Source organism: Microplitis mediator, chromosome 2 (genome assembly GCF_029852145.1).
Source record: "Microplitis mediator isolate UGA2020A chromosome 2, iyMicMedi2.1, whole genome shotgun sequence".
NCBI classification, from domain to species: domain Eukaryota; kingdom Metazoa; phylum Arthropoda; class Insecta; order Hymenoptera; family Braconidae; genus Microplitis; species Microplitis mediator.
Window position 1 is genome coordinate 3,972,996 of NC_079970.1, and position 15,583 is coordinate 3,988,578.

General features: G+C 31.5%; 2 protein-coding genes across 2 annotated transcripts in view; one reads left to right on the top strand and one right to left on the bottom strand.

Annotated features, from left to right (window-relative positions):
• Positions 1-15,583, bottom strand: part of LOC130663777 (polypyrimidine tract-binding protein 2) — a 142,689-nt gene that overhangs the window by 121,390 nt on the left and 5,716 nt on the right. The gene's annotated exons all lie outside the window — the stretch shown is intronic.
• On the top strand, positions 1,869-7,691 carry LOC130663776 (esterase FE4-like). The gene is made up of 9 exons (XM_057463219.1): positions 1,869-2,200; positions 2,276-2,413; positions 3,585-3,735; positions 4,369-4,817; positions 4,927-5,095; positions 5,833-6,017; positions 6,097-6,244; positions 6,328-6,469; positions 6,679-7,691. Exons 1-9 carry the CDS (start codon positions 2,009-2,011, stop codon positions 6,989-6,991), a joined length of 1,887 nt encoding a protein of 628 aa, XP_057319202.1. The 5' UTR covers positions 1,869-2,008; the 3' UTR covers positions 6,992-7,691.

Here is a 15,583-nt window from a genome sequence, read left to right on the forward strand (position 1 = left end):
ATAAATTTTATTTATAGAAGAAGTGAGTTTTTAATTTGAACTTCGGCTGCCCCAAAACTTTCTGCTGTTTTCAAACTCGGGGAGCTAAGCCTAGAATTTCCATCGATTTTGTAGACAATTTTCTTAGACGGTGACCCTGATTAAAATTAAGGCGTCTAATGGATGTTTTGAGGCCTCGGGGGTATCAGACAAGTCTTCTGGAAGAATGCTAGCACACAGAAGTGAATGAAAAAAAATTTCTTGACAACACCGAGCCTTAGGTCTAGATTTTCGATCGATTTTCTTAGACGGTGACCCACACACACACGAACGTTCAACCGAAAATAGTCGGAATAGCTTCCTAGGACCTCAAAATGTCGAGATCTGATGAAAACTCGATTTTCGAAAATCGGACCGAAGCCAATAACTTTCCTTTTGTCGAAAATTTTTAATTTTCATAGCGGGAAGTTACGTAAAAAAATTGTGAAAGTAAAAAATGACGATTTAGGAGCACAAATTTTTGTTTCATCTAAATCTCGCCTTCCTTTCCTCTCACTTTTAATAGTTATATATTTTTCCAAATGATACCATGTTCATACAGGGTAGAGGTACCGTTTTTGGCCACTTTAGGGCCAGTTTAGACACTTGAAAAATTTAAATAAAATAATTACAAAAAAAGCAACGACATAATTTATTTTTCAAATGTTTCCAAAGATACTTTTATTCCACTATTAAAATAGAAATTTTTTTTGATACCTTTCATTAATTAAAATAAAGTATTAAATGTCCAAAAATGGAGCAGTGGCCACAAATGGTACCTCTACCCTATTACCTAAGTTGAGTAAATATGAGTAAATTTTCTCATATTCCAAATATATATATTATTTCCATAAAAGAACCGTGAGTAGGATTCGAACTCATGACCTTTAATTTTAAATTTAAAATTCAGTTTTTCGAGCAGTTTTTTATTTATTTATTTTTTTTTTCAGGTACTGATGAATGTAATCTGATATTTCTGATCATTAATAGGTTAATGTGATACACAAGATAAACTAAATCAGCAGATAATCAATAGTACGTGAATTTATATAGCCGTAGATGGCAGACGAGCGGACTAAAGAGAAGGATGATTTTGATTTAATGGTGTATTGGGTAGGAAAACTAGAGAAATGGAATTAATTTGTGCTGCTAGTCACATCTAAACCACCTTTTCCATGTGAATTCTATATAACCATGAGAGAGTGGTATCATGATTTCTCTCAATTTTACGAGGTAAATTAAATCCTGGATCTGCCACCACTCGATGCTGCTACAGAGTCGAATCAACAAACTCGGCAATCCTTTTAGTAATTGCATTTGAAATTGGTATATCTGAAAATCTCATTCATAAGATCTTTATCGACTCATTGACCTTTTTTATCTGTCTAAATATACATCTATATACCTACTGATTAAATTTTAACATTGACAGTATATATTTATTTATTGTCACTGGGAGTGAACTGAATAAAATAAAAATAAATTTTTAATTAAAATGAAATATATATGCATGAAATTGATATCTCTGTTTATAAATATTAATTGAAAATAAAATAGTTAATTTAAATTTAAATATTTATCATTGTGCATTTATTAATATATTTAAATAAATTCAAAATAAAAATAACAGTAATGTGTCGTATGATTGTTTAATATTAAGCGTAATAAATTGTTTAATAAATAAGTCATCACACTGAGTCTAGTTGTCAGATGATTATATCACTCACAAAATGAGAAGCGCAGTTTAATTAAAGCTTTGCCTTCTGTTTACTTGTGCTATCAGCCCCCAGAGCGCGCGCATACTATCGTGATAATTACCCGAAAGTAAGTGTAACAATTGCAAAAGCTGAAAACTCCCAACAGTCGTTAATCAACGACCGCTTGATGGAGTTTTCAAATTGTCACTTTACGCTTTTATAAATATACGTTTGCGTTTACTTATTTATTTATTTATTCATTTATATATTTAATTAATAGTACTATTATTAAAATGAATTTTGTTTCCGTTATTTGTTTTTTAATTGCGTTTGTTTGTACAACTAAAGCGTTAGATGATCCAATTGTTCGAACTTCATTCGGTCCAGTTCTGGGCAAATGGATGTCAAGTCATTGGGGATACAGAATTGCTGGTTATCTGGGTATTCCTTATGCTCAACCACCACTTGGTTCCCTTCGTTTCGAGGTAAATTTTATATATTTATATATATAGACATGCATATAATTTGAAAGAATAAATTGACTATTTTATGAATGACAGAGACCGAAACCGTGGCATCAAAGCTGGACAAAACTCCGCGATGCTACGGTCGACGGCCCTCAGTGTCCGCAATTAAATGATGAAGGAATCGTTGTTGGAGATGAAGACTGCCTACATCTAAATGTTTTTGTACCTGAGGTCAGTACTTTATTATAAATTTAAATATAAATACATCCGTACAAAAAAAAACTGCTCTGGAAATGAAAAAATTGAAAATTTTAGATGACTCGGAAATTAAAGTTACATTTTATGATACTGAAATTACCCGACGTCTAATAATTTTAGATTTTTTTAAAAACGATACATTAAAAAAAAAAGTATTTCAAAAAATTGCACCTACAGTTTTTTAAATTTTCTACATGTGCAAATTTTTAGTTTTTTTTTCTTTAAATTAAGTTGTTGAAAAAACAAAAATTCAAAAATTGTTAATTGTCTGCTAACTTCAGCATCATTACATTTTACGAGTGTGAATGTAGCAGACATCAGACAAATTCAAAATTATAAATAAATCGAGTGAATAATTAATAAAATAAAATTTAAAAAAATTGCACTTATTAATTTTTAAATTTTTTAAATGCGCATTTTTTAAAATTTTATTTTATTAATTATTTACTCGAATTATTTATAATTTTAAATTTGTCTGATGTCTGCTTCATTCACACTCATTACATTTTACATTCAATTTTTTAAATTTGAGATGTTAAATATTAAAGTCAATTGAGTGGAAATTTCCGTAATATTTAATAAAGTTTTTTTAAATTATCCAAAAATTCTAGCGTAAGCTTTTGAATCATTTGAAATTCGAAAATTTCTCGCGCGTAACTTTTTAAAAACTTGTTTTTTTTTTCACATGGCTCGCGATATTTATAAAAGAAAACATAGGAAATAAAAAGTTTTAAATTAAAAATAAAGTTTTGTTCACCTACATTAGGTATTCTATAAAGTGAAGTAATTTATTATAGATGGGAAAGTTGGGCATTCTAGAGGTTGTATTATGTGTGGCGGTAAAAGTAACACGATCTCTATTGTCTGCGGAGGTCGTACGTTAATTAATGAAAAAAGAAAAAACCTCGAGGTCGTGTATAACAAATTGCATGGATAATTTTACGCTGAATCTCTATAATGTGATAAAAACATACACACTCTAACTACTTAAATTATTATCTCCTGCGCTGCCGTAATTTGTTAAAATGTTTTTTTTCTTTTCCCATATGCAAATATTAGATAACAAATGATAAGAGAAGAGCTTAATGAAATAAAAATTATTTTATTATTTAATAATCTTTAGTAATTAGTGATAATTTAATAGAATTCTAGCTCGGAAAAATTGCCTGTTTTGGTGTTTGTTCACGGAGGATCATTTGTTACCGGAAGTAATAATAGTACATTACTAGCACCAAGTTATCTGTTGGATCGAAAATTAATTCTCGTTACCGTTAATTACCGACTCGGTATATTAGGTAAATATTAAATTACAATAAAATTATTTTTATTCCAAAAATAAACGACCGTAATTTGGACCATGACTTGGCAGTATAAATTTTTAATCGATTATGAAAACTTGGTACTTAATGTTTTATAAATAATCACTGGCAAGTATCAGCTCAATAAAATCAGAGCTTAAAATTTACAATAAAAAAAAAATAATCCCTGAAAATGAATAATTTTCCAAGCGGGAAATTGAAAAATTTATTAATTATTATTTGCATATTAAACTTACTAATTTATTTCCATTTCCATTTTAATCTCTTATTAATAATTAAAAGATAAAAACCAAGTTTTTATATTTTGCTTCTTTTAAATAATTGATTTAAAAATTAATTTATATTTATTTTATATTTACAAGTCATATTCCATTCAACTTTTTCACAAATACAAAATAAATTAATTATTTACCTTTGAATAATAAATTTTTATTTTGATTTTACAGTAAAATCTCATCCCGAATAACAAATCTATTAAAGTTTTATGCAGTTATTAAATATTTATAAACACAAAGCTATTAATTTATTCAAATTTCATTTTTATTTTAAAAATCTTAGATGAATAAAAATTTTTTCATCGTGTAATCGTTTGGAATTATGATTTTAAAGGGTTTCTAAGCAGCGGCAATGAGGCTTCACCAGGTAACTATGGTATAAAAGACGTACTTGAGGCTTTAAAGTGGATACAAGGTAATATCGAGAACTTTGGTGGTGATCCAAGTTCAGTAACACTGGGTGGAGTGAGTGCTGGTGCTTCAATAGCTCACCACTTAGGACTTTCTCAACGCACAGAGGGTCTCTTTGACAAGCTTATCACTCACTCTGGTATAGCAAGTGCACCTTGGGGTATACATCCAACTCATCATGCGAAAACCCGTTACACTTTCGTTGCACTAGCGGCTCAACTTGGCTGCGGTCCTGTCCGCAAAATTACCGACTTCGACTACGCATTTGGCGAGTGGAAAGCCAACGAGACCATTACCGGTGACGATAGAGACATAATAAAATGCTTGCGTCGAATGAGTTCCGAACGCATCACTCAACAGCTCAGTTTCTTTGTATGTTTATCAGTATTAAACAAATATTATATCTTTCCATAGAATGTTATGTGGAGTGGAAGTATTGAATAGAGTTGTCAGAAAAATACCGTTAAAATTTTTTTTCCAGCAAGTATGGCATAAGAATTCATACTGTAACTTTGGACCAACAATTGAAAGTGATTCTGAAGGCGCTATTGTCGTACGACATCCACTGTCTACTATTAAACAAGGAAAATTCCGTGATATTCCTTGGATCGTTGGAGTTGTTTCTGACGAAGGTTTACTCAAGTCAATGAGTTAGTTTATTTTTTTTTTTTACTTTTCTATACACTGTAAAAAATTGGGAGTGAATTCGGAGTGATCACGGATTTTATTATGAATGTGAATGTAGATGATACTGAAGTCAGCCGACGTCTAATAATTTTTTGATTTTTTTTAAACAATAAATTATAAAAAAGAAATATTTTGAAAATTTCACTTGTAGTTTTTTAAATTTTCTACATGCGCATATTTTTAGTTTTTGATTTTTTGTAATTGATTTGATGAAAAAAAAATCCAAAAGTTACTAAGTGTCTGCTAACTTCAGGATCATGAATGTAGCAGACATCAGAAAAATTTGAAATTATTATTAAATAGAGTAAATAATTAATAAAATTAAATTAAAAAAAAATGCGCATTTAAAAAATTTTGAAATTAATAAGTGCATTTTTTAGAAATATTTTTTTAAAAATTATTCACTCTATTTATTTATAATTTTAATTTTGTCTGATGTCTGCTACATTCGCTGTTATATTTTATTTCAATCCGAATTCACTCTGATTCGGAATTTCAATATTAAAATAAACTCCTTTTAGGAGTGAATTTTACTCTGATCTGGAGATTTAATATTCAATTTAACTTCTCTTCAGAGCGAATTTCACTCCGAGGGGATTAAATAAATAAACAGTCATCCGCTGCGCATTCACTTAGCTAATTTTTTACAGCGTAATAAAAAAACTATTATTTTTTAATCATTGAAAATTTTTTTTAAAAGGTTTATTGACCGACGAACAATTACTCTATGAATTTAAAACCAAATTTACTGACGTGATATCACTGTATCTAGAAACTGAAGAGATCGTTATGAATACCACGAAATTCGCAACGGAATTAATAAACTTTTATTCTCTAGCCGACGACAATATTCCTGATGAAGAGTTCACTAGCAATTTAACAGCGGTAACTTTTTTTTTTACCCGATTAATAGGTTTATTATGATTCTATTGATTTATTTTCCGATGCTCTTAAATTCCTCTAGATGACAGGTGATGGATTAATGAATTATTGGATTTTCGAAGCCTTAAATGCTCAGGCTCCGAAGATGAAATCAAATGTATTTTTCTATGAATTTGCATACGAGGGTACTTACACCTCAACTTATGCGTATCAATATCCTCAGCGTTATGGTAATTAATTTTTTAAAAAATTATTTTAATGAAAAAGTGAATTTATATATTGAATGGAAATAATTGAGAATGATTTTCAATAGGTATTGATCATACAGACGATTTAAATTATTTGTTCCCAATACATAATGCCAAATTTGCGGATCTGCAATTGCACAACACAGCTAAAGATGAAACAATGATAAATATAATGACTGAAATGTGGACTAATTTCGTTAAAAATGGGTGAGTATGTGTTGTATCTAGTTATTAATTGTGATTGAATGATTGGAACGATCGATGATTTCCGTCATGATTCATGATGATGATGATAGACATAAATTAAGTAGAATATACTTGAGTGAAACGTGGGTACTTAGTTTAGTAGCATTCTCGTCATACCGTTTGGCTGATCGATCAAACGATATCCGGTGATCTCCTTCATTTATTCACAGAATACCAAGCGCACGGCTAACACCAGATTGGGAACCGTATCGAGAGGATTTCCGATTCATGAAGATTGGCATGGGAGGATCGCCGGATATTTCGATGAAGGAGGGCTTCCTGCCGATTAGAATGAAATTCTGGCGCAATCTCATGAGTAGTGTAACAGCACCCATGGAACTTATTTTTCCTCCTCAGAAAAATGAAGACAAGATTAACGGCATTGATCATTACGCAAGCGCCGCCAGTCAATCTTATCCAAATTTACTCCACTCCTGTCTCATACTTTTAATAGTCAATTTAATTTATATGTTTTGTAGTTAATTACACTGCATTTAGACAGTTCGGCATGGCAGGTGCAACCTCACTTCCAAGTCCGGCGATCATCAAACAGATCGTCGCTGGACTTGCTTACTCTCCAACCCAAAAATATTAATCTACAAGTCGAAGGCATTACAATCATTTTGTGTTATCGTTATCACTAACACGCTTGATGACTTATACCCGTAAAAAATATTTTTTCAATGGGTTGGAGCCTCACTGGTGCATATAAACTTGATAGATCGTCCATGAAACGAACAAAACAAAAAAAAAGTCATCACTCTCTTATATTTGAAATAGTAAAAATAGTGACTATTCTCTGTTTACTAGTGAAAAATACTTCATTAATCCAAATTGTCGTATACTATTCACTGCCAAATAGTGATTTTCACTAATTCGTTTTTAGAGAGTAATCTCTCTAAAAATGAATCAGTGAAATTCACTTCAAATAAGTGAATATTCACTGGGAACCAGCTATAAGTTGAATTAGTGGTATACTTATAGCTGTAGAAATAGTGACTATCCACTGATTCGCAGTGAATTTCACTAATTCATTTTTAGAGGGATAAAAAATTATAAAAATAAAAATAATTTAGTTAATTCTATAGCTATTATTTAATTTATTTAAATGCTTCTATTTATTTAAATCTGTTAATAATGTTATGTACAAATAAAGCATGTTTTAGTGATGAGTTATATTTTTTATCGTTCGCATTCATCATTTATATATTTATGCAAATATTCCAGTTTATATTATATTGTATTATATTAAATTATATATATATATATATATATATATATATATATATATATATATATATATATATATATATAGAAAGCGCAATATACTGCAGAGAGTCTGCTAACGCTATACAGAATCAGAAACATTTTCATTGACGGAAATGTGTAAACTTAAAAACGGAAATTCACATCTTCAAGCGCTTTTACAAACTTAAACTAAAGTTTATGAACCCTCCAACTGTTAATCACGTACTACAATCGTATTATAAACTTTAGTCTTAGTCAAAACTCCAAGCGTAGCTTAAAGTGAAAAACACTGGGAACTATTGCTGCAGCAACAGAAACACCAACAGCAGTAATATCTACCGACATTTCTTACTTTGAATAAGATCCAATCAAATAAATTGCTCAAACAAAAGCAAGCTTTGACTTTATACATCCATATATAAATACAGAGTGAATTTAATTACAGCATATCGCCAAGATTTTTCTCTTCTTCATTGTTATTTTTTATTTTTAGTATCTCATTCTTTTCTTCTTCATCATCTACTACTATTAGACCATTTGACCAGAAGAGAATAAAAGGTTGGCTTTGTCGTTCAACTTGATACTGATTGAACGAGTACGAACCAACGAATGAGCGGACGAGTATAGAACAGGACAACATAGGGAATTCGAGGATTCTCGGTCCCATTTCACTGAAGTAGTAATGGTTGGGCAATTTGCAGGCGTACAGTCGGAAAAAAACGGCAATCGAGCGACCTGTGTGTTGCTCGTTGAAAACACAAAGAAAAAAAAATCGAACAGACAAAAGGAAGGGAAAAATGAGAGAGCCCGAAAATAGACAAAAACGTAAATAAATAAAGCGAAATAGAAAAAATAATGAAAATAGATAAACCAATGGTGGGGCTGTGCGTCGTCGTTTGAAACGGCATCAAGAGTGTACCCGCGATCCAGAGTGCGGTGAAAATGGCCCCTAGAGAGAGATTATTCGATTGCATTCACGCGCACGCCGAGTGTTACGCGGTCGCAAACGTAAACCGGGCAACACACATTGATTGACAATTTGCATATACAAATAAGTTTGGTACTGATGAGGTGAGAGTGTGTGTTTACCTAGCAGTCGAATAATTGTTTTCATTTAACAATCCGGAAAACACTTTTTATATTTTTTTTTTCTTTTACTCTTTTAAATTTATTTTTTTATACCGCATTGTAAAAAAAATCCGCTCATTAATACAAATAAACTTTTCATCATTACATAAATTTACATCTACTCTGTCCTATGTTGAATTTTATTAACAATTTTCAACCACGCAGTTTTTTGTTCCTCTGTAAAACCCCGGAACAATGTTTAATATTTTATTATCAAAAACACAATTGAATGGTTTTATTTATAAATGATGAAATTTTACTGGTAAAAATTTTTCCTCTTTACAGTATTAATGAGCGCTGGAATAATAATGGCGCGTACGTCAATGGAATCAGTAAAATCCCGTATTCGAACGGAGGAATTATGATAAATAAAAAATGAAAATATAGGTTTTAAAAAAAAAATAAATAATCAGAATGCAAATAGACCGGTAGGCTAGTTGGCAACTAGCATGATGCATTTCCCGTACTTTAGTCAGATGGAAATCAAGCATCGATTACGGGAACACGATACCGGGCTTGTACGGCCTTGCATATCGTATATGATAGTAGCCTCCGGGCATAAATCGTACAATGCGCTAATGCGACATATTGTTCGTGGCAGTAAAAATTGCCCCTCGTTACGTATTACAATGCAAGTTGAGCTTTCGTCCCCTTTCTCACTACACGACTTTCAGCCGAGTTATAGACTCTGGTGGAAATTCAACCTCACCTCAATCATTTGCATCTTCAAGTTATGAACATGCATCCACATACATGTGCGACTCATAATAAATGCCATACGCTATTGCTTATTAAATTTAATAATAATAATATTAATAATAATAATAATACAATATGAAGTCGTTAAAATAAACGTTTAAAAAATTATTACGTCGACGATGATAGTAAGCGACACAGTTATGTATGCGATAACCGGATAGAATTCGATTAATCGAGAAATGAGGCACTTGGCCTAGAAACCGACGACAACATCCGCGATATAGGAGTCTCGTGGGTAAAACCTAGCTGAGTATATATATATGTATATGAGTGGGTAAGGGTACTACGAGGGTTACATTCTAATATATCTATATATATATATATATACATACATATTGTATATGTGGATACCGTAGAAGCAAGTGAAATTCCCAGGTGACACGACCCCTCGCAAGTTATTCCTGCATACGTGATAAAAAGTATTGTTTTTATGGGAAATTTTTTAACTAATCACTGATAAAATTCGACTGATATTATCTATAACTTGTTTTTTTTTTTTTTTCCCAACATTATATGGTATATAAATTCATAAGCTTCAAATTACTGGAAAAATGGATAAAAATATCAGAATTATTCAAGTTTTAATAATTTCATTTAATTGACTTAATGACTAAGAAAATTTTAGTCTTTTTTTGCAGTTTTTTTTTATTATTATATGATTAGCTAGTGAGTCTTAAAGTTGATAAAAAAATTATCTTCTGATAACTGATCCAATGAATTATTAAATTAATAGCGCAAAAAAAAAGTCATATTTTTTTTTGGGAAAAAAAGTAACCTAGCTTTTGTGTCTCAACTCTTTGTAAAAAGTAGCTTTGAAAAAAAAAAAAAAAAAAAAAAAACACTTCCTCTGATGGCCGCGGTATATTTAAGGCCAGCTGTTCGTAGCAAAGGCAACATAAAAAAAAATACACTTATAACTTTTCTACCCAGCCTCTTTGTTCTGCATACAAAAATATTAAATGCATACTCTTTAACAATTTATAATAAATAATAAATTGTCTTCAATTTTATTTTTAATTTAATTAAACTCAAAATTTATGAGCTTACACTTAAATTAACGTAACTGAGTTTAATAAAAATAAACTTATATATTAAAGCTATCTTTTAATTAACTTAACTTTAATTATAAATTTATACATACATCCATACATATCTATGTATATGAAGGTAAATAAAATAGTATTAATACCGCTGATATTTTTTTAAACTCCCGCTTATTTTCAAAATAAAAATATTGGGATTTAAAAAGGTTTAGGATCGTGGATTTTCAGCTTGAATAATTTATTTTTAAAAATTATTTAAATACTTGGTCTCTGTGCAAGCTGATGCCTACATTTTGGGTCTATGACGTACCTGCGGGGAAAAATTATTTTTATTTGAAATGCTACACAGAAAATTCTCGAATGAAGGTAAATATTTTTGACTCAAATAAATTTTTTTGAAAACCTCTTTTCTTGGATAAAGTAAAAATTTTCTCTGACCATGACAAATTTTCTTGGCTTAAGAAAATCCTGACTTGGTTCCTGAAAATGTTTGTCCTCTAAAATATTTTCTTGACTCAAGATCAAACTTTTTTTCCTGTGTATGGTGTCATAGTAAAACCGGATCATGTTGACCATCTGCAGAAATTCAAATAAACATCACAAGTTACTATGGTTGTAGTAATTTTTGTATGTGTTTATTTCCGTTTCCGTCACTCGGCTTTACTATGACACCGTAGAATTTCCAACAAGAATAATTTCTCCGTGTAGTTTTATTGCTCTTTGAAAAAATCTCTCTTCCACTTAAGAACTCGTAAAAAATGATCCTGCTTCAAGGATCGACATATGCAGACCACATGCTACTCTGAGATTGTTAAATAAAGTCTCAAATAAAAAAAACATTTAGTAAAAATAATTAAAACATAAAATTTATATAACCGTTTTTGCTTGATGTTTGATACTTTTCAGGCGAATAATTTTAAATACGTCAATTAACTGTCAAGTTATTTTTCAGTGTACTCAAAAATTACCAGTAAATATTTCGAATAAATATTCACTTCAAAGGCCAATTTCCGTTCACGTAATTAATTATTTTATTGTGTAATAAATTGTTTACAAATATGTCTACTATATTAAGTAGAATTATAATGCTAGAGTAAAACTTTTAAGTACACAAAGTTTACCCTCTTGTTAAAATTAAATACTTATATAAATTTTATGATCCGTAATAAAAAAAATAATATCGTATCTGACTATTTAATTGTATTGAAAATAACATAAATACTATTGTGTACAGCCTTAAAAAAAATATTTAAAAAAAAAGAATGAATCAATTGGAATATATGCATGCATCCGATCGATTGGCCTGTCCCCTGACATCTTTCGTAGTTCAAAAATTGAACTGGACAACGAGGCGTCTGTGCAATCGAATGGTCCAACGAGTTTTTCGGTACGACGCTCAAATTTACATGAATTGAATGGAGCGTGGCAGAAAGCGAGACAAAATAACCTGCACTATACTACAATATACACCTCTTTTTATGAATACATATATAAATATATGTGTATGTGTATATGTGTGGGAGTGCAGATCTACATGCATAAATCGCTGGATTTTTCGACATCTCTCTCATTCCCTCTAACTCTCTCGTAAACCCGCGCCTATATTTCGTGCATCGGCACATATCCACAGAGAGCCGATGCGGAAGAAGAGTTAATTGTTGTACTGAGTGTTTTATTTTTTAAATTTTTATATTTTCTATCTACTGTCATCATTGTCACTCTTATGTTTGCCAATTAAATAAAAAAAAAGGAAAAAAAAACGTAAATTAACAATATACAGACCAGAGTATTGAAGCCAATAATTAATATTTATTTTTACACACACATGCGTACACTCTCGACAGAACGCATTGTGTCATCTTCAAAAGCCGATGAAAATGTATAACATAAAGGAACTAAAAGATTCGGAAATCGAATGTTTTACTGTCAGCGCATCTGCCACAAACATCTACTCCCTTATTCTTTATAAACTTCTCCTTCACTTCATTTCGTTTCCCTCTATTTTAAAAGTTTTCTTTTATGTCTTCATATTTATTTACTTTTTTTTTCTACTCTTATCTACATTTATTTCATTTCAGCCATATACGCGCGTATCTTGTCAAGTGTACACAAGAAAAAAAGGTCAAAATAAATAGAATCTCGGTTACGTCAGGTATTCTAAATACGAAGAAATTTCCTATCCAAGAGAAAATGAAAAACGATGACATCTAAGTACACATTCAGTTTGAGTTTAAAGAAAAAAAAATTCACAAAGAATTCTTTCAGAAAAATACGTCGTTTGACATCGGAAAATAATTTTAAAAAAATATCGAGCAATAAATTTACTCTGTAATTATAAGCTACAACATTATTTACAACTTGTCTGTTCAATTATTCATGAGAATAAAAAATAAAAACACATGAAGCTTTTTTCATCATTGATAAAATATTTTATGAAAGATTATACATATGAATGTTAGTTAGCAATGATAACATCTGTAAATATATATATAGTATTAAATGGACATGCGATGCATCATCAACAGCGTGATCATTGAAGCGGAATAGAATGACAGAGGTGAGCGAGTCGGAGCACCAGTAGAGAGCGTAGAATCCGAGGCTTTGCGCGGAATTTCCCGGCGCTTTCGCGTTTTGACGTCAAGCCGCAGTCTCATGGGGGAGTGCGAACGTCCATGTACTCTACCACAATATCATCTAAATATATACCCACATATAGATATATGTGTAACGTTGTAGGTAAATGTATTGGTGGATATAGCGGGACTGGGCATCGGGTACAGCTTGGCTACATCCAACGTATAGTCATATCATATCCCCTTACACTGCTGTATATAACGAAGCGGAGGTGGACTTGCAGCACAGCTACGTGGCTCGGCACATACCTAGTAAATTATGTAGGTAAAGCTTCATCTCCCGCTCGACAAATTCAAATCCACGGATTTAACCTCGTGGCCGGGGGATTATGAGATGTACTCTCTATGGGGGCGCCAACGCCGCGTTGATGATGGTGTTTAAATAATACCTAACTATATAATATTCCAGTCTACTTTATATACTGCTGGCTAATGCATCGATAAACTTTTTATTAGCCGGTAGATGGTTGCTGGTTGCCGGTAGTTAGTACCCTTTAACAAAGTATATGCCAACTATGCTCCAACAGAACAGAAGTAGCTTATAATCCATTAGATTGCACAGTACAACTTCTATTCAGCAGTTAATGATGAATGAGATTATGAGTAATTAGTTTCTCTCATTATCATTATTATTATTATTATTATTATCATTGCTAAAATTATTATTACTTATATTTAATTGGGACTAATTAATTAATTAGCATCAGCACCTATACGTAAAAGTCTAATTGAGTTTAGCATATTCTGGTGACGTATATGCCTCGTACTGTGAACGAACCGGGGCTCTAAGCCTCACGAGAATAACCACAGACTTGTAAAACCACGGTGATGTACACACACAAGCTTTAACCCAACAACATATACCCTTCAAAACAATATTACCAAAGAAAATTACCAGGCTGGGGTGTGGGTGCTGATGCATGTGTTTGATCGTTGTGGTTGACCAGTAGTCGTCTCTGCTGGGGAGTAAGGTACAACACGACACAGCGACAACGACGACAACGACGGCGACAACGATGACAACGACATACAATGATGTTTATGATATGCTGGTCGCAACATCAGAAGCCTGATATGAGAATACTGATGGCAAAGTTAAGCTTATACGTAATCCGACTGACGACTGACGTCTATATACCTCAACATATATATATCGATAGATAGATAGATAGTTTGGTAGTGGATGAGTGGATGAGTGAATATGCGAGAGAGTGAGAGAGAAAGGGAATAGAATTGTTCAGAGTTGCATAGGTAATATAATGTAATGCTGTATCAGCGATTGAGAGCGACCGCGAGACGGCGATGCCAGAAGCCTCTGCATCGGCTATTCTCTAATACGCTTAGGGATTCCCTTTGAAATATCCCAGTGGACACCAATGCTCGGTAAATTTAATTCTACAAATCTAAATGCAGTTACTGTTGTGGCTGATGTTTCGTACGCTACTGTGTCAAAATTCAGCTTGATTGCATAGACACTTTATCAACCTAGACTCAGAAAAGCTATAGAATATCTCTCACAAAGCAGTATCACAAACCTACTGGCACTGATTTGTCAAAACCCGGGTCAAAAATAAAACTTGATTTAGACTTGGTTTACCAAGTCGAAATTGGGAGCCGTTTTTCACAAGACAAACTCGACTTTTTTTTACGAAGATGAAATACGTTGAGTTTTCGCCTTGGTTTAGACTTAACTGGCTTACTTAGTCACGATTTAAGGCGAAAAAATTGAAATCAAGTCGAAATTGACTTGGTTTAGACTTATTCGACTTCAATTATAAGACGAAAAAGTAAAAACTAAAGTGAAATAATGTGTATATATAAAGGCGGAAGTAAGGCGAATAAATAACTTTTTTTCGACTTGGTTCAGCAAGTCAAAAGTAAGGTCAATGACTATCGTGCTCGAAGCAAAGGCGAATAAGTTCAAACTAAGATCAAAAAATATGAATAAGTTGAAATAAGTTGAAACAAAGATGCACGGTAAAAAATATTGTGTATCTGTGTTAAAAACGGTCCGTGTTAAAATTTTTGTGTTGATTATTTTGTGTCAAATCAACACAATTCTTTGTGTTACTTTAAAATTTTTAATCGATTTACTCTTCAACACTTAAAAAGTGTTACTTAGTATAAAAATCGATATTATCAACATTTATTAAGTGTTACTTTTAAATTAACACAAAAAAAGTGTTGAAATTTTAACACAATATTTTTTACTGTGTGAAAAAAGTTCAAAAAGTTGAAAAAAATTTAATTTAAGTCGAAAAAGT

Bases quoted from the DNA above. Each gene is read 5' to 3' on its own strand.
- LOC130663776 (XM_057463219.1), top strand. From the start codon at position 2,009: ATGAATTTTGTTTCCGTTATTTGTTTTTTAATTGCGTTTGTTTGTACA. The intron at 2,201-2,275 runs GTAAATTTTATA...TATGAATGACAG, and splicing joins TTGGTTCCCTTCGTTTCGAG to AGACCGAAACCGTGGCATCA. The intron at 5,096-5,832 runs GTTAGTTTATTT...TTTTTTTAAAAG, and splicing joins AGGTTTACTCAAGTCAATGA to GTTTATTGACCGACGAACAA.